Source organism: Atractosteus spatula, chromosome 8 (genome assembly GCF_055471065.1).
Source record: "Atractosteus spatula isolate fAtrSpa1 chromosome 8, fAtrSpa1.hap1, whole genome shotgun sequence".
NCBI classification, from domain to species: Eukaryota; Metazoa; Chordata; class Actinopteri; order Semionotiformes; family Lepisosteidae; genus Atractosteus; species Atractosteus spatula.
Window position 1 is genome coordinate 45,175,110 of NC_142713.1, and position 25,177 is coordinate 45,200,286.

At 35.0% G+C, this 25,177-nt stretch overlaps 1 protein-coding gene across 1 annotated transcript in view; it reads left to right on the plus strand.

The window, feature by feature from the left end:
* Nucleotides 1-4,069: 4,069 nt before the first annotated feature.
* The window catches only part of prkar2b (protein kinase, cAMP-dependent, regulatory, type II, beta), a 31,567-nt gene continuing 10,459 nt past the window's right edge, over nucleotides 4,070-25,177 (plus strand). Inside the window, exons 1-5 of the mRNA XM_088923346.1 lie at nucleotides 4,070-4,573; nucleotides 10,240-10,275; nucleotides 17,200-17,252; nucleotides 19,332-19,415; nucleotides 24,809-24,915. Of these exons, the coding sequence (XP_088779472.1) occupies nucleotides 4,309-4,573; nucleotides 10,240-10,275; nucleotides 17,200-17,252; nucleotides 19,332-19,415; nucleotides 24,809-24,915 (545 nt within the window). The 5' untranslated portion in view covers nucleotides 4,070-4,308. The remainder of the gene's footprint in view (nucleotides 4,574-10,239; nucleotides 10,276-17,199; nucleotides 17,253-19,331; nucleotides 19,416-24,808; nucleotides 24,916-25,177) is intronic.

Here is a 25,177-nt window from a genome sequence, read left to right on the forward strand (position 1 = left end):
TCCATGAGACACACAGACAGGGAGAGAGCCTGGGGTCAGAGCAGGGTCTGCCATTGTACAGTGCCCCTGGAGCCGTTGGGGTTAAGGGCCTTGCTCAGGAGTCCAACGGAGTAGGATTCCTCTGCCAGCTGCGGAATTTGAACTGGCAACCTTCTAGCCACAGGCTCAGATCCTTAGCCACAGAGCCACTGCTCCACCCCCAGATGCCTTGTCCAAAGGACAGAATGTTAGTTATGTAGTTAGTGCATCATACAAGTGCAGATTTAGATTTTCACCCACGCTTCAAAACCTTCCCCATTGTCATTGTTTCACATCTTGATTTTAATTAAATGAGGTACTGCAGAGCCAGGACAACAAGGAAATGAATTTATGACAGAGTGATAATAACATGCAGAAAACAGTCATTTCAACTCCTGAGGGAGGCCATTCTAGAGCCTGCCGAGATCTCCAAGGTCTCCACTGATGAAAGAGGTGTTCGGTGTTGACTGGCCATCGGGATGCAGATCATATATTTTGCCTGAACCGAGAAATAGGTTTACAAGATAAGACTGGGCAAGCTTTCACAGGGCCACCTTGGACAACTGATGTCTTTTTTTTTTAGGCAAGGCTATTAACAGTGTGATTGCTTTTATAATACAAGAGGTCTCACCCATAAAGGTACATCTTATCCACAGGCCTGTTGTTGGATAAGATTCAACTTATTGCCTCTAATTTTTTGTGAACGAGGCATAAATTCTATTATCTCTACAGTTCAGCAAAAATACTGCAAAGAAGCATGCTTTCTCAATGACATTTTCATAGGTAACTTATAATCTACTGGTGTTTTAAGTATCAACAGCTTTTAAGGTGATGTACTGTACATGATGCCATTATGTACTGTACATACATTTACAGTTTATGTTACTTTTTAGATGTAAATAGATATTTTCTGCTGATGAAACCCAACTCGCTCAATAAAATAGAATACAGGAAGTATTCTTTGAGGCTGTCAGGCAGGAAATTCTCGTAGTGCAGTGTAACTCAGGATTCTGGAGAATATGAGGCTTTTTCATCTACTTCAGCCTCCCACGCCGTGTTGAGTTTCTGAATTTTTAATTTTGACAATTTTTTTGCGCTCTGATAGGAACTGCAAACAATTTTGGAACATTTGGATTTTGGAACATGCAACATTTGATTTTTTTTAGAAATCATTGCCATAGACTCAGTTATTTTATTTTTCAATGTATCCACTTACATTGCAGTTTTTTCTGACAGTGACCTCAATCGTGATTAAATATAAGTTGATTCATTGCTGGCCTCACAACTCATGAAACTGTGGTAGTGAAAATAAAGGCTTTTTAGGGGATTTATTGATGTCCTCACTGAAGATAGAGATACTCAACTCATTTCTGGTTTCTTTTTTCTTTGCTGGTATATTCAGAGTTCGATCTGGTAGTACCTAGGAATGCTGTTAGCTCTGATTTTGTTTTTTGCTCTTTTGTTTTCCACAAACAACAAATAAAATCTAAGTAGTCTAAAAGCATAGTTTTCTTTTTTAAAGTGAGTTTCCTTTCCAGCTGAAGAGAGATTTGTAAAATAAAGACTTTGTACTGAAATACATAGAATCCTGTTTGTTTACTCTTTTGGGAAAAAATCTAAGTAATAACAATGGAACAAACAACTAGAAATTAAACAATGAAGACCTTAAGCTTCCACTTAAGTGTGTGATCTGTTTTTTATTGTCTGTTTAAATATTTTAATATTAAAACGAAAATAAACAAATACAGTTCCATATAGACTTTTGACTCTCGCTTGGATCTCTTATAGTAGTTCACACCTTGTATGAAGTGAGCATTGCAGTGCAGTTTTTCCTTTTAAAGATTTTGAAGACAGTTAACTCTAAACCTGCTACTCTTGGAACTGCATATAGAAGTAACTATTTTTACACATCAGATCCTTACTTTACATTGTCACAGATATTGCTGGAGGCAAACTACTGTCTCTTCCAGCAATTCCTCCTTGTATTAGGACTTGAACATCAAAACTGTAAAAGATGCTGATATTATGAAGAAGCACTTGAAGGTATTCTGTGTGACCTCGCGTTGAAGCAGTGCAATGTACAGAAAGTTGTAGTCACTGAGCAGACTGATTATCACTTAACCTAGTTTTGACTAAATTTAGTCTAATAAAGGTCAATTACTGCATTTAGATATCCATTAAGATAGTTCCCCTGTGAAACAGAACGGGGGAACTTGACTGTTAGTTCTCACTGTTTTTAAAGTGGGTTTCCAACGAAGAAAAAGACTTAAACAATGTAACATAATAATTCAAATTTAGGAGAGCTGGAATTTACAAAGGTAAAAAGAGCACACTTAAGAAGGCAAACAATCTGAAAAAAAAATGTTTCTCAAACAGCAATTGTTTGTGAAGCTGAAATATTCAATCCATTTAAGGAAAAACACCATAATTAAATTACACAAAACTTTATTTTCTATTAGTTAGCAGACTTTTAAACAATATGGAAAACCAACAAGATGTTTCTAGATTTAGAACACTTAGTGTGTGTTAATCCTCTCTCTCTGAATTGATGATGTGCCTCATCACACCATATACAAATCAAGTATTTCATAAAGCTACTTATTTTCAAAGTTGTAGCCTTCTGCTCTTTGGGATATTTAGGATACCTGTCTTTACGATTGTACCAATTGTGTTGAAACAAAGCTTTGGAAATTACATGTCAAACTCTATAAACATCATTATAATAATTCCTTACACTTATATAGCTCTTTTCTGGACACTCCATATCACGCTTTACAGGTAATGGGGATCCTTTATCACCACCAAAGTGCAGCCACCACCTGGATGATGCAACGGCAGCTACAGTGCAGTACCACACACCAGCTATCAGTGGGGAGATCAGAATGGTGAGGCCAATTCATAGATGGGAATTATTGGGAGGCCATGACTGGTAAAGGCCAATGGGAAATTTGGCCCTTACACCGGGGGAACACTCCTACTCTTTTCGAGAAATGCCCTTATTACTATTGAAAGTCCCAGTATGGGTTTCCGCCTTTTAGATAAGCTTTCCTAGCAGAAGCCCCCTCTCCCATTGTTGGGGTTGATCTATAGTACATTGCAACTTTTTTGTAAAATGCACTCTAAGGGGAAAACGCAACACATGCAGAAATACCTGGGTTAAAAAAAAAGAAAATTACGTCAAGTACACAGAACCTACTGCTAAGTGGTAGCCCTGTCTGCTGTAGCCTAAATCTTAGGCGGGAAAGCAAAACCGTTTGAACTCCGGCATCACCCGGTTCAAAATCTAAGACACGTGCCTAACGGCCCCTTTGACGAGCACAGCAGAAACGGTAACGCAGTACTGTTTAACTCCTGCATCCTTGTTCAATTTAAACTGCTTTATACGATAGAGAACTTCTGTTTTCAAAAAATATATATACTAAAAAGATTCACCACCAAGAATCCTGCAACACGCGGAGTTAATCGTCGAAAAAGGTGACGCTTATCAGATGCATTTTTTTTCGGTAGATGGTATTCGGTCGGTGTTTTTTGGGCTTTTTTGTAACGTTGAATGACCTTAAAAAGCAAACCATTAAAACCACACTGAAAACCTTTTGCTTTCTCAAAATAGGCAACATGCGGTCGGTTTTTCGAGTTATGTACTGTAGTTTTAAACTATTCTTTCTCCGCAGTTCAATTCACCAATGAGAAACCCACAGTTACACCTTACTCCAGATAGTGTAGAGCGTTCACCTGGAGGCATTAAAAACAACTGCGTACACGTCTAAGGTTTCAAAATGGCACGTTGAACATGAACGTGTGCTCTCAGGCGCGAAATGGATGCTACTTAAAATGAACTTTGCCATCGTGACACGCATAAATAGACACCAGCGGCACACGGTGCCGGGCTACACCAGGTATTCCCGAAGCTCCTCAGTCACTGCAGTTTCGCAGCGGCTCTCGCACGCAATCCCTGGATGGGTGGTTGCCATGGTTTCTCGGGTCACATGCATGGGCTTCCTGTAGCCAGCCAGCCAGCGGTATAGATGCTACAAATTTCACTGCCATTTTCATTCAGCAGGCGGTAGAGGAGGAAGGTCTGTGTTGAAAGCACTGGGACTCGTGTGCTGCAGACAAAACCCCCGTCAGCTGCACTGCACATTTTGGATTGATCTGTTTTCGGAAACTTTTCTCCCTTTTCCTCTAATTTTATTACTCAGGAGCCGAGCTTTAAAAAAAAAAGAACAACTAGGGTGATCGAATTCCTGTGATATTATTTTGCACTTATTTCTCCAGAGATTGATTATAGGAATGAGTATAGAAATCCCTGCAGGGCTGACGGAGCTGTTGCAGAGCTTTACAGTGGAGGTCCTGAGGAATCAGCCGGGAGATCTGCTCGAGTTTGCCCTGCAGTATTTCACCCAGCTGAAGGAAAGTCAGAGTACAGGGGAGGCACTGGGCCATGAGCAAAACTCGTCTTATAGACCCGGGAAGGGAGTCAACTTTATTGAGGAACCCATGCAAACGGATTCGGAAAATGGAGAGGAGGATGATGAAGACGACGAGGAATTCGTAGGTAACACACGTTATTGTTATTATGACTCTTATTGCCCGAGCCAGGGATTACGATTCTCGTCTTTATTTTAAGCAAATGCCAAGAGTTTGAGAACCCTGCAGTGTAAACGTGCTTCGAAATACTAATAAAATACCGATCCCGCACGAAGAAATCCCACCCCCAAAACGCAGTATATATTTTTTTCCCTGAAATAAATTAACTCTTTCTAAGATCGATTCAGTGGACGCATTAAATAGAATGATAGACCCAGCCAGTAGACGAATGCTCATGAAATGGGGGTCATTTTTTGGCGTTAGCCGTGTATCTAGATATACGTGTACGTGTAGCAGCATATTTTTACAGTATCACTGAGAAAATAGTACACAAGCACCTTTCTGAAAGGTAAACGCCAGATTCTCTCCTTGACAGCACCTTAGCGCAAATAGCTGACGAGGCACCGCGCAGGGCCTCAGACGACAGCTTGGATAATATTAATAATACCCCTCGCAACAAAGCTTGATGTGCATATTACACAGCGCACCTCTGCACTATGTGTACTTACAGTTTGTGTGTGGTGTGCACTATATTGAGATACCTGTTCCATGTAACTTGTGGGGAAATACTGTAAAAGGGCCCGTTATGTAATTTTCTCACGCTTGGAACGGTAAACGCGTAATTCATTATGTGCAGGTTTCATAAACATTTGTGTCTGTTGTTTAACAATATTGAGATACTCTCTGAACGGTGCGCTAAAGCTGCCGTCCTTTCATATTTTTTTTATAGTCTCCAAAAGAAAGATCTTACCTTGATGTCCAGTTTGCTGTCTGTTGTACTTTATACAGTATATTGGATTTGCTCTGTGTGAAGATGGAGTTTATATTTTGGGGACTACTCCTGGTATGCTTTATGAATCTCAGTGCAGTCTGTAAACATAAATAAGGCCTGTTTCAGTAAGGATCGTTCTGACTCTACGTCACAGATATACAGTATTGTGCTTTGGGGAAAAAAGAAACATGAAGACTAAGTAAGCATTTTGTTCTAGTTTTTGAATGATAGAATTCAGACTTTTTCTTTATTCTGTTATTGAAATTCTCAAGGCTTATTTGATAAAATCCCATTTCATTAAAAAATGCAATAGTTCAGGTTGTATTTTTGCCATGAACCGTGATAGTGTTGCTTATGCAGGGGAGATGCAGTCTGAAATCACTTTCTGAAATTGTCCTCCATCGTGAATGAGAGCTAATTGTGAAGTTGTTTTCCTTAACTAATGTGTGACTGACTTAACGTCATAATCACTTACATAGATCGTGGAGGGTTTGAGTTGACCTTATTGGTACAGTAAGGGTTTAGGATGGCCTACACTAAACTTTAAAAAGAAGATGTGTTATTTGCTATGGCTGGATTTACACATTTGAAACAACCATGTGAAATGACAGTGAGGTACAGGACTAACAGCTGTATTGACATCATCAGGAAATTCCCACTTAAGCTCTTTTCGTGGTGAATTTTCAGACCAGAATATTGCTTCAAAATTAAATGCCGTTTGTGTGCATCAGTTTAATTGGGATTGATTAGACCTTTGTGATAGCGCTTTGCAGTCATATACAAAATATGCAGTTCCAAGAAATGTCAGGCTATTTTCATGAGTAGTACAGTGTTTAGCAATTGTAATTGCTTTGAAGGACTGGTAGATATGCAGCTAGTTGAAAAAGTGAATAATTTTCATCTATTTTAAAGATACAAGAACTACGTCTTATGCTATGTGAACAAATCACAAAACATGAATAAAAAATAAGTTTTCCCTTATTTGTGACATAACTTACTCTCTATTTCATCAGAAGGTTTCTGGGTTAAGCTTTTGCAAGTTAGTTCAGTGAAGCATACCAAATGCCTACTGTCAGAACTATCTAAAATTTTTAATGTGAAAAAAGGCATTCAGCATTTTTAGTTCTTAATATTAATTCAAGAAGTTAATTTAACAAAGGTTATTCTAGAAATAGATTTTATTTAGTTCAAACAAAGTTATCACACATTAGCAGACAATTGGTCTTTGCTACTCAGTTTTTCTCTTCTGAATTTTGTGAAAAATATTACATAGTTATCTTAGATTTATGTATGTTTTCCAATTAAAAAAAAATTTAAGTCACAATCACAGAATCGGAAAATGTGATTTTGTAGTGACATTGACAGTAAAGGCAGTTGTGATGAACAGCTGTTGTCTTGTATTTTCAGTACTATAGTTATTCAAATAAAGTAGAAAGGGTTTATTATTATTTATTATTAAGGCCCAACGTAATACCTGAACAGAAAAGAATGTTCCTTGCAGCTGTTACTGTAGCTGTAGTAGTTGGAGTAGTCTTTGTGATTTCACTTGTGTAAGACTTGCCTTCTGTGTTAGACACAAATGTCTAAGATTATTTGCTAAAACATTTTTTCTTCTGAATCTTTGTATCTTTATATCAAAGAAGTGTTCACCCCGAAGCCTTCAATTTTTTGGATACATTTTATTAACTAAGAAAAAATGAAAGCTTTATCCATGTATTAACAGAGAACCACCTTTTCTTGATAAGGGTCACCCTGAACCCATCCTGGATATACTGTATATCTTTTGATAGACTGTCCCAGGATATTCCTAATCAATAACAAAAATGTTCCACATACTAACAAATACTAACAATTGTTTAAAGCCTTTAATAGAAAAAATAGAGAATACAACCCCTTTCGTGTTTCCTCTGAAATCCAGCTGACTATGCATTAGTTGTTTAGACAGTTCAGGGGGTGCCATAGGTACACATTGAATGGAGATGTAAGTAAAAAAGAAAGAAGAACCAGGTAGCTGATGGTGAGGCTGCAGTTTTAGGTCCTGGAACCAGCCTGGGGCGGTGTGGTGGCTCAGTTGTTAGCATGGCTGCTTGCAGCACTGGGGCCCTGGGTTCAATTCTAGATCTGGAGTGCTATCTGCATAGAGTTTGCTGGTTGTTCACATGCAGTAGGTGTCCTCTGGGTGCTCCAGTTTTCTACTATAGTCCAAAGACACACCGGTAGGTTAATTGGCTTCTGTAAAATTGAATCTGGTGTAAGTGTTGTGTATCTGCACTGGGATAGATTGGTGTCCCATCCAGGGTGTACCCTGCTTTGTGCCTGTTGCTTGCCAGGATTGGCTCCAGCTCCCCTATTAAATTGTAAGAAACAGTCAGAGGATGAATGGAACCAGCCTGTTTCTACTCAGTAAACACATTCTGATTAAATGTGAATTTTCTGCTATGCCCATTGCTTTTTAGGATAGGTTCTGGGTCCCTGTGACCCTTACTGGGAAAAACGGTTAGAAAATGCATGGAAAAATGCGCATCTCTTTATTTCTCCAAATTGGAAACAAATATGAGTTTACTTTATGAGGATAGTACTTAAAACCCTTCTAAAATCATCTAAAAAGAAGACTGCAAGAAAGGCTTCTCCACCCAGTTGCCTTTTTAGACCTTTCCTTCAGAGATGTTGTACACAACAGAAATCTGAGAATTTGGAGGCCTTAGCCAATCAGTTCACAATCCAAAATTTATGATAGTTTTACACAGATAAAAGGATTTATGTTTATTATATCCCTGATGCATTCTGAGCCATACAGACAGAAGAGATTGCTCTTTTATTGTGCTTCGATTTTGAAATCCTCAGAACCCCAAAACAGTTATGCAGCTTCTTCAATCTTAGGCTGACAATGTGATCTTAGTGTTTAATTGTTTTTATTTTGAAAACGAGATATAAGACAAGTGGATTCAGAATGTAAAATAGTCAGCTGTCCTAATCTTCAAATATGACCCACTCGTATTTTCATATTGAGCTGAATTTTACGTGAATCTTAAGTGCACACGTTGTCTTAGTTGACCCTTTTATTCTTTCATTCTTACCACACTTATTAAATATCAAAGCCTTTATTCATGGGGAGAATTTAAGAAATTAAGCTAATTAAGCTTGTGAGCATCGACATACTTTTGGAAACTTTATTTTGATTGATCAACAAAAGCCTGCAGCAGTTATTATTTCATGTTATTTCTAACGGTGTAGAGGTACCGTTTTGGTTAAATAAAGTCTATATAATGTTTGATTTATTCATGTGCAGAATATTTTTTTAACTTCAGGTAGGTGTAGTACAATCAATACATGAACAATAAAAAAACCTTCAAAGATACAGTGTGATTGGTAAATTGGTTATTAACAACTTTGTTTTATAATCTAGCAGTATTCCTCTCTACTAATATATAAAACAATAGGCTAACAAACAGAAAACTGTGCAAAAATGTTGGGTTATTTTTTAAATATGCTGTATCTTTTTCAGCAAGTTTTATATTTCTGCAAGGTCTGGTTTGGTATTAGATGAATACAGCATACAGTGTCCTGCAGGAGAAAAGAAAAATAAGCCAAACCTTAGACATATCAATCTGAATATGTTATACATTAAATTGAAAGTAGCTATTCCATTTTTAATGTATTTATGTAAAGCACATCTCCAGGCTTTAGCTGTTCTCTTTTTTAAAGGTTTGCATAGTTACAAAAAAAAGACTTGCTTTCCAAATGTATGGTTTGGAGAAGCATGTCCCCCACAGTGTTAGTGAAATCTAAAGAGATTAGACAGAAACTGTGCTTAAACTGTAGATGATGAAATATACAAAGTGTACAAAATACATGTCCAGGTTTTGACATGCAAAAATGTTAATTAGTTGGCAGATTTAATTTTGGTTTTAATAAACGTGAATGAACTTTGCAAGTAATGGACCCTACGAAATATCTAATGTACTACAATTAGGAATACTGTCCAGATTGTGGTGACGCTGATCACACGCATAGTTGTGAAAAAACATTTTTGGACCTTTTGAATCACCTGTTTTCCTGCAGTATTTACTAAAATGTGATCTGATCTTCATCTTTGTTATAACAATAGATAAACACTCTTATTAAGCAACACATTAACAAGTGTACCTTTTCATGTCTATATTGAACACATTGTTTAAATGTTCACTTTCTATGCTGAAAATGTATTTCAGCCTTTAGATTTAGTAACTGGTGGAACCTCCTTTAGCAACAATGACCTCAACCAAACGATTCCTGTAACTTCTAAACAGTCCTGCTCATTGGTTTGAGGGCATTTTGGCCAATTCCTATTTACAGAACTGTTTCTGTAAACATTTTAAAGGATCTGCTTCCATGAAATTAATTTTGATATCTAAGCAGAGAGGAAATGTTACTGAAGAAATGGAAAGACCTTTAGTTTTGTGAATAGAAGATCAACACAAAGACAACATGCCTCTAAGCTTCTCTCCCCATCATTTAAGATATGAGTAATCAAATATTATATTCATTTTTTGATTGTGTGTAATCATTTTTCCTATCAGAAAAAAAAGTGTGATAATGATGTGTTACGATAATACAATATGTACATATCTTGTAATTTTACATATGAATATACACCATTCATACATAATTTACACCATGTTAATCTTTCAAGAAAATGTCTTTTATTTGAAAAGTACTTGTGATTTTGGTCATTTCAGTAAAATAATTAGTAAACATAAGAGCTTTTTATTCTGATGGCTGCAATTTTTAAGAAATACACTGACAACTTTCTGTAAATTAAAACTTAGAAGTGGTTTCAATTTCATTTTCTATAATTGATAGCAAACATCCATTTTTTTCAGCCCCAGTTATCAACAGATTCGTAAGAAGAGCTTCAGGTAAGTCAACATTCATTTTGTGTGTTTGTTGTAATATTTTCTAAAAAACATTTAACTTGCTACACATTTGAAATGGTGAAAGAATATCATATTTCTGCTATATTATGGAGAATACTAAATTTCTGTATGTAATTGTCTGAAGTTCTCTTGTTATTTAGTTTTGTATGTTTCCTACTGTGTAAATTCTAATTGATTCAGCTTGGGTTCCTATTTATCATGATGCAAACTGTATATGCTGTAAAATATAAAAATGTAAAAGATAAAACACTTTACAAAGATGATTCTGGAAATCTTTAGTGAAGCTATTTACTATCTTTACAAAAGCTCAGATGACCAATGGGAAAAGTAGAATCTTTAAAACATGCGATGAACCTGATTTCTTTTTTGTCTTGCATTACTAATCACAACTTCAGAGAACCTTGCAACACATAAGTAATATAGTAGTAATTGGTAAAGAACAAACACATTGTAAAAGTTCAAGTAGGTAGCTGCATTAGCATGCGTGGTCTGCAAAGGAACAGGTAAAGGTTTATTCTGCGCTGAAGAAGAGAAGAAAAACACAACGTTTCGGCTGTGGAGCCTTCTTCGGCCTTCACACCTGAAGAAGGCTCCACAGCTGAGACATTGTGTTTCTTTATCTTCTCTTTTCAGTGCGGAATAAACCTTTACTTGTTTAAAAAATTGTAATGCATATATAAACTATATATATATACTCACAATAATTACTCAAGAGTGTATACAAATAGTTTAAGCATTTGTTTAAGCATTATCATTGTAATGATCAAGGTCATTTAGAAAACACTAGCAAATACTTGATATTGAAAGGCAGTATGCATGGTGACACTTCCACGGTTCTGTTCTGGCCCTGTGTACCTGTCTATGTAGATTCTGCTTGTCATCTCAGTTTTTTCTGGGTTTTATCAGGTAGCTGGTAATTCTTTTCAGAATATTCTTTAAATTTTTAAATATGTGAAATTGTAGTTGCTATTATTGTGAAAATGTCCCTTTCATCTTTGTTAACATTGCTTATGTTCCTTCATATATTTCAAGGTCTGATGCAGGAAAGTTAATATATATAATGTTAATATATACATTTCTTTTTACACACTGTTATTCTAATGCTGTGCATGCTGGTGTAGCCAAATGTGTCCTTAAGAAGTACCAGTATGTTTGGAACTGAACTAAAATGCATCTGGATGTATTGCCTGTCTTAGATTTCCAGGACTGGCTCTCTGTAGATTTCAGAATAAAAGTCAAAATACTATTTCTCACCTTAAAGGCCTTGAACAGTTAGGATCCCGACTACAATTGTGAATTCTTAACTATTTATACACCTATATGTAGTTTGTGCTTTTGACCTCCAGACTTCTTTCAATTTAATAAAACAGATCTCTGAACACTGGAAGACTGTGCTTCCTGTTCTGTTGCTCCAAGACTGTGGAGTCCATCTCGTATCTTGCATGTCAATCAGCCAGAATTGTAAATCCTGAATTAAAACTGACATTTATACTCTCTTCATTACTGATTGTTGTTACTTCATTGAGTGTCTCTGTACCTGTTTCTTTTGTTTATTATTTCATCATAAAGTACCTTGAGATGAAGGATTTATTTTGAAAGACTCATTACTGTTAAAAAAGTGGTATATTAAAACATACACAGTAGCATATATTTTAGGCCAGAAAGATTCAGAGTCTCTTAGCTGTGACTAAGTGTAGTTGTTGACTATGTGTCTGGTGAGGATTTGGTACTTTTTACTTGATGGATGGCAACTGTCGGGGGACAAGCAGACCAACTCAGCAGTATTCCAGCCCTCAAAGATGCCCTATTTGAATAATTTAATAGCTTACCTCCGGGAAACATTATTATTTTAATTCTGGGGATACTGACAGGGTCTAGATTTAAAAAATGCCAGAAAAGAATGCATAAGGTTTAAATCAATAAAAGAGATATTCATTTCTAAAGAAATTATTATTAAAGATTGAATATAAATTGTAGGTGAATTTTAGTATTTATATATTAAGTGTATTATATTTAGTTTTAAAATGTATATTCATTATTTAGATTGTGTGATTAAACATTTGCTTCATACTAAGTAAGATAAAATATGCAAATATTTTGGAAACTAAAGAAAATATTACAGTTTTAACATTCTTGATATATTTCAGGCACAATACAATGTACAGATGTATATTATTTATATTTTTAAAGCTTATAATGGCTTTCATTTATTTTATTTTAATAACTAAAAAATGATCCTATATTAAATATTCTGCATAACCATTTACTTTTGCAAACCCCAGGAGTACTTTTACACCCAGTGACACAAAACGACATGAAACCAAGTGTCTCATTTCAATTACTGGTAAAACAGGAATCATTATCTGCATGTTGGGGCTTATTATTGATCCAAACATGACTAAAGCTTGGCACTAGAGATGCTGTTGTCATCAGAAGGCTGGATATAAATAGAATGAAATAACTTATTTTATTTTTAGCATCCATTTGTAAGAGTTATACTGTATAATACTGTAGGTATTCAAAATAAGGTTTCTTGTGCAAAAGTTTATACAATAAAAAATATACTTAATAAATATTATATATAATAGGTTATATATATTATATATAACTATATATTTAGTTAATATATACAGTTTAAACTATAACATTATGTGACATTTAATAAATGTATTGTAAATCAACATTACAAATTATTTAAATTGATGCAGTACATGTTAATTAACTCCTAAACAAAATATTATAAAGATCTTGAAATAACTATTTCAATAATTCAATTACAATTTTTTTTTAAATCAAATGTGTAAAATAAGATGAAACTTTTGAACCATCACAGTTGGTTTAAAAACAAGTGCTCTGATGTTCCTATACCTCGTGGCCTGTGACCTTGTTTTCCTGAACACCTGAGGTTCCATTATCTTTTTGACAGCTGGAAGTAAGTTGCTGAGAATAGATAGGCCTTTTAAATGAATAGCCGAGCCCCAGTTGTGTTGCATCCTGTGAACCTAATATAGTAGATAGCCCCCAAGAAATAGAGGACCATTGTTGCAGGTTAGAAAAGTCAGATTTACCTACCTTTTGTGCGTTAATATGATCAGGTTGAAGTCCTTTGTCTTGTTCAAAGTCATGGAATGTGCATGAAAACATTTACATCTAAATATTTGCATAAATATTGTTTCAAATGGGGGGTTACGAAAATAGAGAAATATCAGGAAATCACTGAGTGGAGTAACCTATACGTAAATAGTCAGAACTCCAAACTTGTGAATTAATTTGCCAATGATATACTTGAAGTTGGTGTAGTCAGAGCTCTTTGTCCTCTGTCACAGCTTTGGTGAAAAGAGTAATAATTCAGGCACACTTGGTTACACAATTATGTATTAATAATGGCAATACACACAATAAACTATACACAACATAAACATAACCCACACAACTTACACTCTTTACAGTGCATACATACAAAGTATCCCAGAGAACTAACTTCCTAACCACAAGGAAAAACACCAGACTGTTACCAAGTGTTCGACTCTTAAATAACACTGCCTTCTAAACTAAACAGGATAACACCTGAGGCAATAACCAGGAGAGACCGTTTGTATCTGAAATATTCTTTACACAGAAAATCAAAGTTCCTAAGAGCAAGAGAATAGCAAGCTGCCTTAACAAGGTTCATTACTTAAATCCAATCTGGTCTTTCCGGATGATCTGAATAAGGAGCTCTTGCCTTCGATATCTTCCGTTTCCTCTTCATTTACCCTCTTTGACTCCCTTTTTTATACCCTGTTTCTGGACTGTTCATTGACTCTTTATCATTTACCCAGAACTTAATTATCTAAGGTAAGCCAAGGTAAAATGTATGATTGCTTTGATCGCTAAATCTGGGACTACTATTATCAGCCAAAATCCCCTTTCTTTGAAGCTGGAAATGTCAACACTAGCCAGGTCTTCGCCATTGTATCTAAATTCATTCATCACAATAACAAGATACTTAAGCTACAAGGCGTTTCATATGCTGTACAGTATCTCTTGTATTTCCTAGGAGCTAAAGTCATGCTTTCAGTTCTGAAATACCTGGAGAACTCAGTCTGTGTACCAGGCACCAAATAGAAGTTTGCTCTCAATTTGTTTGTTGTACTTTTGTTTTATGCTTGTGTAAGTTGAATGTAGTTGGAAATGTGTCAGTAAACAAGAGATTGGCAGGACTTCTGCAAGTTGTAATAAGGTAGATTTGTAGACCTTCCACTAGAAGCCTAATTGAAATTCCATTTGCTTTTTGTATGAGAAGAAAACATTGACTTTGAACAATGTTGTAAATATATATTGGGTTTAGCATAGCATGTTGTTTGTCCTTGTATCAATGTGGTTGATTTAGACCTAGAGTGTAACATTCATTATAAATTTACATTTAACCTATGGGTGCATTTATTTTTTTCAGTAGCTAATGAATCAAAAGATCTCATCCAGGCATTTTTTGAAGGAAACCAGGATATCATATTCAATAACATGGCTGGTCAGTTTGTTCCATACTCCCCTAACCTGTTGTGTAAAGAATACCTCTTGTTCTCCTGTCTCCAGTTCAATTTCATATGCCACATTCCATATGGTTTAAATGTTTGTGTTTCACCATTGGTTTGTGTTTCACTGTCGATTCAACATTGGGTTGATTATTTTGAGTACTTGAATCAGGTCCTCTCATACTCTTCCCTGTTTCACACTGTAAGGATTGAATTATTTTAGTCTGTTAATGGAGACCAGTAATGTATCTGGTTGCTCAACTCTGAACTGTTTTCAGAACATCTTTCTTGCTCAAAATTGCACATAATATTCTAAATGATGTCTTGCTAGAACATTGCAAAAATTTAACATAAAGTATTTTCATCTAGATTTGTACCTATATAGGATATATACTGTGTATCCTAAAATTCAGTTTGCCTTTTTTATAACTTACCCACATTGCCTGGAAGAAAAAAAATTGACATGTCCACATAAACACCCAAGTCTTTGTCATAATAATCTCCTTCAGGCTTGGAGTGTTTCTATTTGTAATTTATATTAATGTTTTTGCTATGTGCATGCAACACCCTGCAGATGTCTACCTTAAATGTCATCTGCCAGGATGTTTGCAGAACAGTTTGCCGAGTTCTGACTTTTGTCCAAGTCCTGCAAACTTCACTAGTTTGCAAGCCATGCCAGAATCTAGATTAGTGATATAAAATAGTGAATGGTGGACTTAATAGTTTCTTGTAGGTATGTGTTAACTACCTGGAGTTAATAAGCTTCTTATATTGCATAGGTCATTGTTTATCGCTGTTGGTTGACAGCAACCAGCAACCTTTTTTTGCAGCAGACTTTGTGTACACCTTGCTTATATCTAATTTTCTACCTTATGCTGGTAGGTAATAGCATAGTTACCATTGTAATATACAGACAAAACACTAGCGATGGTGCAGAGTAATCTAGCAGAGTCAAAATAGAACAGTCCTAAGGATGTTTCACCAGAAGGAAGAAAGCAACATACCTGTGGTGCAAATTGATAATATTAATACTTTCAGGCAAACGTCCTGGTTTCATAGCTCTTATATAACTTAATTTCATATACATACTGTACTCAGATACAGTAAGTCCTGAGTTTTTTTTTGTTTAACTGAGACTGTAACCTAATGTAAACACAATTTGATATTTAACGGTATGTACTGCAAGGTGTGGCTGTAGAGTATTTTCACATCCGTCCTACCACATTTCATTATTAAAATCAGCTTTACGTTATTTTTGCATATAAACATAGCTGATTCTAATTTTGGAGCTGGCAAGGTAGTCCTAACCTTCTCCAACACTGCATTCCAAAGTTTAGAAGTGCATGGCTTTCTAATCCATGGCAATACCTGTGATTTACTGAGATCCAAAACATCTTTCTGTCTGATTAGAGGTCAGTTAAATATAGGCTTAAAGCACTGGGATTCCTATGTTCCAATTACTTTACCCTAAAATTTATTTATTTTTTATAAAGAAAAAAACAAAAATAAGAGAAAGAAAGCAAAATAAAAAAAATACTGTGTGATGGAAAATACTAACATTATGTTGGACAAAGGGTAACTTGTACCATGTTCAGTTCACTGTGGTTTTCTTTACCTCTGTGTTCTTGAAAAATGAAACATAGTTGAGACAATTTTGAGATAAGTGGTTCATGATTTTTCATGAAAGTCAATGTGCTAGAAATTGTTTAATAAAGATGGAATTTGAAGTACAAAATTACTGTAGTCCCTTAAAAAGAAAATATAAATTAAATTATTAAATTCATGATGATTTATCCAAATACTCAATTTAAAAATAAAATGTACTAAAGGTAGAAAAATGTGTAAGAGTAATGTTATAATACAGTACATAGTCATGTGAATAATATACTGTAGGTAGCTCTATGTGAGAAGTATATATAATAATTAGTTATCTGCCAAAATATTTATGTCTAGGAGTTAATCCTTAAGTGAGGAGGAAACTTCAAAGCGGTGTATTTAGATGATATAACTGGTAGCATGAAAAATACTAAGACCTGTTAGAATTTAACAACTAATGTCTTTCCTTGTGAGAACTCAAAGATGATTTTGCTGTTTTCTCTTTAGTGTGCTTTACCAGTTGGGTTGTTGCGTCAGCATGTGTAGGCTACAAAGGAACAAGTAATAGGTTTATTCCATGCTCTCACACCTGAAGAAGGCTCCACGGCCGAAAATGTTGTGTTTTCTTTCTTCTCTTTTCAGCATGGAATAAACCTATCACTTGCTCCTTTACTACCGGTATAGACTTCCAAAAAAGACATTTTGTTGTTTAACACTGCAGTGTATATCTGATACACAAATTGTTTTTTCTTTGTATAAGTTTAATATTACTCTGTCCATTATTTTTACTTTTCAGTTTGTGCTGAAGCATTTAACCCTGATGATGAGGAAGAAGACACAGAACCCAGGGTAAAATATACAGTAATTAGTATCATTCTTATAACATGCTGGTAAACAGGCAGGTTATGCGCTGAGGTTTCATTGTGGATTATTCAGCAGTTTATATATCAAAACATTGATAACCTTCATATAATTTAATAATTTCTCAGAAACAATACTCAGGCTAAAGTTCATGATAATCTCTCTATCATTCTGAGGCAATGTAGAGTAACCAGAAGGACAGAAAAATATCAATGTTTATCAAAGTTCTTTAAATTTATATATTTTCGTATATGTTTGTAATAAACAGCATTTAAAAAATGTTCAATAACAGAAGTAATAAATGTGTTGAATAGGGTTGTTCAGGCAGTCCTACCTTTTGTAGTGTTTTGTGATCCTTTTCATTATTTTGAACCTTGCAAATGAAAAGCTCATATTGTAAGTACATTTGCAGACAACCGGGTAAAAGTTTTTCTTTAAACTTTTTTAAAGCTTTCAAGACAGGTTTAATTTTAAATGTACTGCAGCAAAATTACTTATCCAGTGACATAAAGTGAGGAGAACCAGTTGAATTATATTTTAAAATGTCAAAGCAAACAGATGTAAAAGAAGAATACATTCAGGGGTCAGATTGCCAGAAGGAAGCCTGCATTGCATTAGTTAGCTAGGAGTAAAAATTAGATATCGCAAAAAGGACACCTTCATACGCTTTTGAAGCAATTGCAGATGTATGAAGATGTGAGAATAACTATAGAGAAATCTATCTATTTAAAGGTGAGTGAAAGGCGTCATAGTTGGACACTGCAATGAAACAGCAATGGATAGTGGATTCATGGGTGGATGGTAAAAGAAGACTGGTCTCGATATCTGAATAGAACAGGTGTTTGAATTTTTTATTATAGAATATTGTGTACACCAAACGTGAATAAGTAGTGATTTTAAAAACATGCAAATTAGAGATAATTAGAAAGGGTTTATGTATTGTTTATACATTTTAAAAATATTGTGACTAGGCGGGGCAGGGGACTTTCAGCAAGGCTACCAATTATAACTATAGTACAAGGCAGAAAATGACTGAGCATTATGTAGCAAGTGTATCTTATTATTCTCCTACGCAGCTCTGATAATAGATCAATAATCACTCCCAAACATAGTCAAAACAAACCCCTATTTTTAAACAATTTCCACGGCTATACAGCAGATACTTTACAGGCAGTTATGTACAAACACTATGTTTCAGAATCCTGAAGAAGTCTGTACCTTAATTAAAATTACACCACAAAAACTCCACAGGCCAATGAGTGAAACTCTGCATTCTAATAAAAATATTACCCAGGACTATATCTCCCTCTCTAAAATATGAACGCCCAAACTGAATTGGAACCAATTTTTCTATTCTAACAGTAGATCGCTACAATAAGAGATGTTTTTAGCCTGGGGATTCCATAATATAAGAAATGAGAAATTCCTATCATAAATAAGACTCCAAGCTCTCCTGTAGTAAAGGTCAGCATTCAGTATTCCTGAAAATGTTCTACTTACCTAGACAGAATGTGGTTCTAAGACTGATTGGGAAAGGAATTTCTTCCATGCCTCAGCTTTGAGGATATGCTTTCTTCCCTTGCTGTCCTCTTTCTCCACTGTATTTTTCCTTGTTTTCTCTTTTCTGTATCTCTTTTCCTGTATTTATGCTATGGTCCATTCCAATGGAGGCTGTCTTAATGGATTCACTAAGAATGGCCTGGTCGCTTGATGTTTACTCTTTAATAGGGTGGGCTTAATGATTTACAGTAAAGTTAATTAACCTGAGTAAAACTCCCTTTGATTATCTGTGTTTAGGAACTCTCTTTGATAATCTGTGTTTTCCTCTGTATATACTTGCCTCCAAGTAAAAATAGGAGGCAAATAGAAGTAAACAACTACACATAAATACAGCTAAACAATATCCAAACCAGTGTAAATTGTTGCTAACCTTGCTGAGCTGCCCTCCCATTCACCACAATATATTCATATCCTATTCTGCTATTCTGTAATTAATATGCTTCAATTCTAAATATTTATTAAAAAGTATAATAATTTATTGCTACTTAACTTTTATTTTGTTTTTAGATAATTCATCCCAAATCAGATGAGCAAAGACAAAGACTACAAGAGGCATGCAAAGATATCCTTCTATTCAAAAGCTTAGATCCGGTAAGATAAATATGTGCATGCATGCTTTGGTTTAATCATTGAAAACACACTGTTTGATAATTAAAGAGAATCCCAACTTTAATTAACCATGTTAACCATACTGACAGTCATTAAAAACACAATAAATGAGTATTTGGAACTAATATTTTCTTGCGTTTTTAGTGCTTCTTAGTATGAATAGGCTATTGTACTATATAATAATTAAGATAAATTATTATTTTTTTCTGACAGCATACTTTATATCTTCTTAATAAAAATCATCCTTTCTTTCCAAGTTTAATTTAACCCTTAGTGGCATTTAAAATCAATTGCTGTGTTGATCAGTAGCCTATAAGAACAAGGTATTTAAAATGTTTCGAGGTGCAAAGTCTCCATATCACTGTTCTGTATAATCTGTTTCACTTCAATACACTTGGCCCACTTCTTTATACTGGCAGTGCCACCAAAATAGAACTTGTCTTTCTAGCCATGTCTCTAGACTCCTGTAATATTTTTATGGGGGATGCAGTCATTATTACTCCCTTAGAATCTCTCAAAATGGGTCCCATAAAATGATATCTGAGTGCAGAACCTTTTGGCTGGTGGGTACCATGAGTGTTTCCACTGCATTTATATTGCATAGCGTGGCATTATCTTAGTTGTGAATATGTTTCATAACTTACTGCAACAAGACTTTTGTTGTAGTGAGTGTTCTGATACCTGTATAATATAATGATTATAAATAGGGTTGAAAAATCTAATTCCTAGGATAAAGTTGATGTTTTGACCCATGATTTACTAGGAGCAAGAATGAGAACTGAATTTTGTTACATGCAGCTTGTTTCATGTTGATTTATAGAATAACTTTTAAATGATAAATAGTAAGATATTTACTAATAGTGAGCATGAAGGTAATATAATTGGGTAACCAAAGTGGTTATGTCTTCATATAATTATACATTGAAAGAACAAGATGTAAAAAATGAAGACCATTGTATAGTACGTAAGTGTAAACGTCAGCCTCATAATTGTGCTTTTCCCACAGAAATATTCATTTAATTTAGAAGAATATTTTTAACACATTTATTGTAATGATATATGCTTGCACCAGACAATTACAATGTTGCTACATGTGTTTTCATTGTATTCATGTACAATGAAAATGCTTCCATATTATGTACTTTTATCACATTGTGACAGGTCTACCTCATAGCAACTGGCTTCTAAGGCTTGAATACATGGAACAAAAACTGGAAAAAATACTGTGCAAGGAGCCATAGTCTTCAAAACTATAGAAACCAAGACCTGTCTTACCATCCCATCATCAGATATCCTTGTGAATCCCTTTATATTCCTAATTTAGCCTAAAATAAACCCATGTGAGAATGTGACTCAGCCCTCTCCCAATTCTGTAATTAATCAATAGTGCACCACGTATAAACCTATTACACACAATAGAAGATTGTGTATAGAAATTAGAAATATAGAAATTAGAAATTCAATACTATGTGTGAATTTACACACAATAGAAGCCTAAACAACCTCTAGTGGATGAAGCTACTATCCTAATTACTATTAGCCTATTAACATATTGTAAGCATAATGTGTTTTAAAATAATTTGAAATATTTTGAAACATAATTTCTGCATTGTCCCAGCTGGCTGGCCAACATTGAGGGGCTTGAAGATATTACTGTAACCACTATTTATAATTAAAATGCTCCCTCACTGCATCCCTACATTCTTCCCTTCCTGGTCATCTGTTATTGAAATTGACACATCTCACTACTTTTATAGGATTGCTTCTAGTGCATTTGACAAACTTTGCATGCTGATTTTGAAGCTTCTTCCCTATATAATTTGATAGGACATTTTATGGGGCACTTGGAAATTTTAGCCAAAAGAAATGGGTGGTCATTCCTATGTTTCTTTATGGATTGTTCTCAGACAACAGTGGCAAAACGCAAGGTGTTCTCCTCTGTCAGAGGATTATGCCGGTAGGAACTGGAGAATTTGTTTGGTTTACCCTGGAGTGCTCACAGTCACATGGGGGTGAAACTCTCATTTAGGGTCCCCCAAGGAAGTCTTAACTTCCTGGTCTGGGAAACATGACCTGCCAGGAGGGCTGGATATATGACAACCTTGTTCTTGAAGAAAAGTAAATTGCTGTGCAACTGTCACACAAGAGAAATATGCATTCAGTAATCTTAATTTGATATATCTGTGTAATCTAATGTTTAGTTGTGGGTAAGCTTAAAAGTTCCATTAGGTGTTTTGTGGTTAAAACAAGATGAAAAATAGGGAGTTGTATTTTACTATTTTACTGTCCCTTTTAATGTACACTGTCCCTTTCCAGTAGATTTCAGCACGTTGTTTGGATTCACTTAGGAAGGCTGTGCCTGATGGGATAGTGTTTTGGGTGGCAATTATATTGAACAGAACTGTTGAGAGCCCTAACTTACAGGTTTCTTGATGTTTACAATTTTACAACAATCTTTAGGTTCTCCTCAGGAACAAGTGCTGTACCTGTATAAACTCTTACTTTCGTTACCTGTTTTCCCGTATCACAGTTAGCATTTTAATTTTATTTTTTGTATATTTCATGGGGATCGGTTATGACAGCAGTTTTCTTTATTTCCACATATTCTCAATAGGATTAATTCATGACTTTAATTTGGGGCACTTAACGAAATTTCTTATTCATAAGCCACTCCAGTGTAGATTTGGCCATGAGCTTTGCATCATTGTCCTACTGGAAGATGATTTATTGTTGAAGTTTTAGGTATGAAGCAAGTTTTCCATTACAATTTGTCAGTAATTTGCTCCATCTATGTTCTCATCAGTCTTGACAAGCTTCCCAGTCCCTGCTGATGAGAAACAGAACTACCGTTTAACATAATGCTGCCACCACTGTGCTTGACAGTAGGGATGGTGTTAACTGAATGATGCAGTATATGTCACTTTTGCACATTTGTGTCAGATATAACACTTTTGACTTAGAACAAAAAGTTCCAATTTTGTATTGTCTGACCGTAAGAACTTTTGCCACATGTTTGCAGTATCATATACTGTAAATGCTTTGTTCCAAATTCTTTGTCATGCAGGCCAACTTTGTGGAGTGATTGGAATATTGTTGACTTCACCATGCTCAATGAGATATTAAGTGTCTTTCAAATATTTTATGCCCTTTTTCTGATCTTTGTCTTTTTACAGCTTTATCCCTGAGTTTTTTAAAGCCCCTTAGTATTCTTGGTTGACTGTGCTTGAAATTCACTATGTGACTGAGGGGTCATACAGATAGGTGTATTAAATCTTGAAATCATGTGACCCACTGTTATCGCACACAGAGGCCTCTCAACTAATTGTGTGACTTGTTTAGGTAATTGTGTGCACCTCAATTTAAACACTTGTGCAATCATGACTTTTGCATTTCCCTTCATATTAATTGTTTACTTATTTCTTTGTGTTTTTTGCTTTGAATGTGTTAGGAGGTTGTGTATACAATACATATTAACCGCTCCTTTAAAATGTCATAGCTGTAGGCTTTGTTAAAATGTGAAAACTGCAAGGGTCCAAAATATTATTGTGTTCCTTCTTGCTCATTGCTTACAGTAGAATAAGGGGGGCTCTGTAACGCCTGGTCTCTGTTTTGGTTACTGGGAGCAACGAAAAGGTGCAGATTACATTTTAAAATAGATTTAGCCAATAAAAAAATAGGTTCTGTCTCAATCTATGCCCTTATAAATTTTAACTTCAGTTGGTTTAGTTTACTGAGTAATTAATTTTGTACTCATTTACTGACTAATTATTGGCACCAATATGAATGCTATTTAACCTAGTTTGTGATTGATTGTGTGCACAGCGGGATCCCTAACACAATGTTGCATCTGTTGCCCTGCACAGATTTAATCAGACCTTGGGCTAGTCAATGTTGTGGAAATGGATCACCCATCAGCAAAACACTTTTTTTTCTACAAGATATCAGTTACTTTACAATAAGCATTATTTAACGCTATGCTAACTAACTTAAATGGATAAATGCAGCTTCTGTATTTGATAACAAATATGAATGTTAAGTACTCTCTGTCATTCTTTCTGTATGGAGATCCTCTGTACTGGACTAAATTGTAGAAATTTAGAAATTGGATGCAAGTGGAAGCGCAGGTATATCAAATCCCATACAATGTAATATGAGAAATTCTTGGGTGGATTATCATTACAGAACTTTATATAAAGTATGTTTTTGGTCCCCTGTACCATGCTCAGTCATGGTTTGGTTTAATGCTGATGTCGTTTTTTTCTAGAAGAAAACATCCCTTACAGGTTACTACTGTATATTGATTTACTCTTGGACTTGTACCTATTGTTTCCTATCTGACAACAGTATGGAGATTGGTAGTGTTCCTGTAGCTTGTTTTTTATGGTTTTGTCTGCAAGTTCTCACTTTGGCAGATATTACCGAAGACTACCACTACTTTTACGATCTGTGATCACATGCTGTATTTGGTTTAACTTAATGGATCTTTGTTTGTCTATGTCTTTGTTTGACAGTGAATGCTAATAGAGTTCCCTATTCCATATAATTTCCCTTTCATTCCGTTTTCATTTGATTGCCATACTGATTGTAAGGGACAGAACAATGAGACTGGTTTCTCTCAGTATTCTCTCTATATTATAGAGTGATGTTATGCTCTTTCTCACAGAGCACTCATTGATGGAACTTTTGAGGGTTTTTGAGGTTGGGGTAGAGGAACATGGAAGTAAATGTTTGATTTTATTATTCTGCTACGTTGTAAACCCAAAAATTAATCAAATAAATTGATCACAAAAATCTTCATTATTGATATTTTTCATTAATGTTGTCAGTATTCTATGAAAAAAACACTGTTAGAATGGAAACAATAATATACCAGTATTTGTTGTCTCATTTGGTAGATTGCGCTCACTGGCTATGAAGGGAGAACTTGTGTCTAATGAGATAACACCAACATTATTACACATTACTTATTATTGTATTGTTAAGTGACACACAGTGGCTTTTTGTGAACCTTATAAACAAGGTAGCAAGGTTTAGAACGTAGCTCCGGTCAGATTTTGTTTGGCTGATCATGAAATAGGGGCTCTCACTTGCTGCAATCTTCACGTTCCAACTCTATATTCTTATCCTCTTCTTCTCTCTGTTCTTAATGTGCTCTTATATGGTGCTTCTGACCATCATTAACCCAGGACTTAATTACCTAGGTATAGCAAGGTAATCTTTACAATTGTTTTTGCTCAAACTTTATCTAAACTCTAAGAGACACTTCCCAGTCACCTAAAGCTGTAACGTAATTACATCATTTCTTAATTCACTTTTCTCCATTTCCATTATATAGATATATATATATTATGTTTTTATTGTTGTTTCCTCATTAGGAGCAGATGTCTCAGGTATTGGATGCCATGTTTGAGAAGATTGTGGAAACTGGTGAACATGTAATTGATCAAGATGATGATGGAGATAATTTCTATGTCATTGACAGGTAGGACTCTAGTATATTTTATATTAACAGTACAGCATATTTCCTGGAAAAAAAGTTTAGTGGGTGCAAAGGGATTTAGTGTTTTGACCATATAGTTTAAGAAGTCTCAGTGACAACATCAATATTTGTTTTTTGTTGTTGTCCGAGTCTTGCCATCTAGGATAATCACCATTGAATAATGTTCTCATTAACGCCTACTAACGTTAGGAAATACTTAATCTGTCTAATTTTGAAATGCCAAATTACCATTTACTTTGGAGAT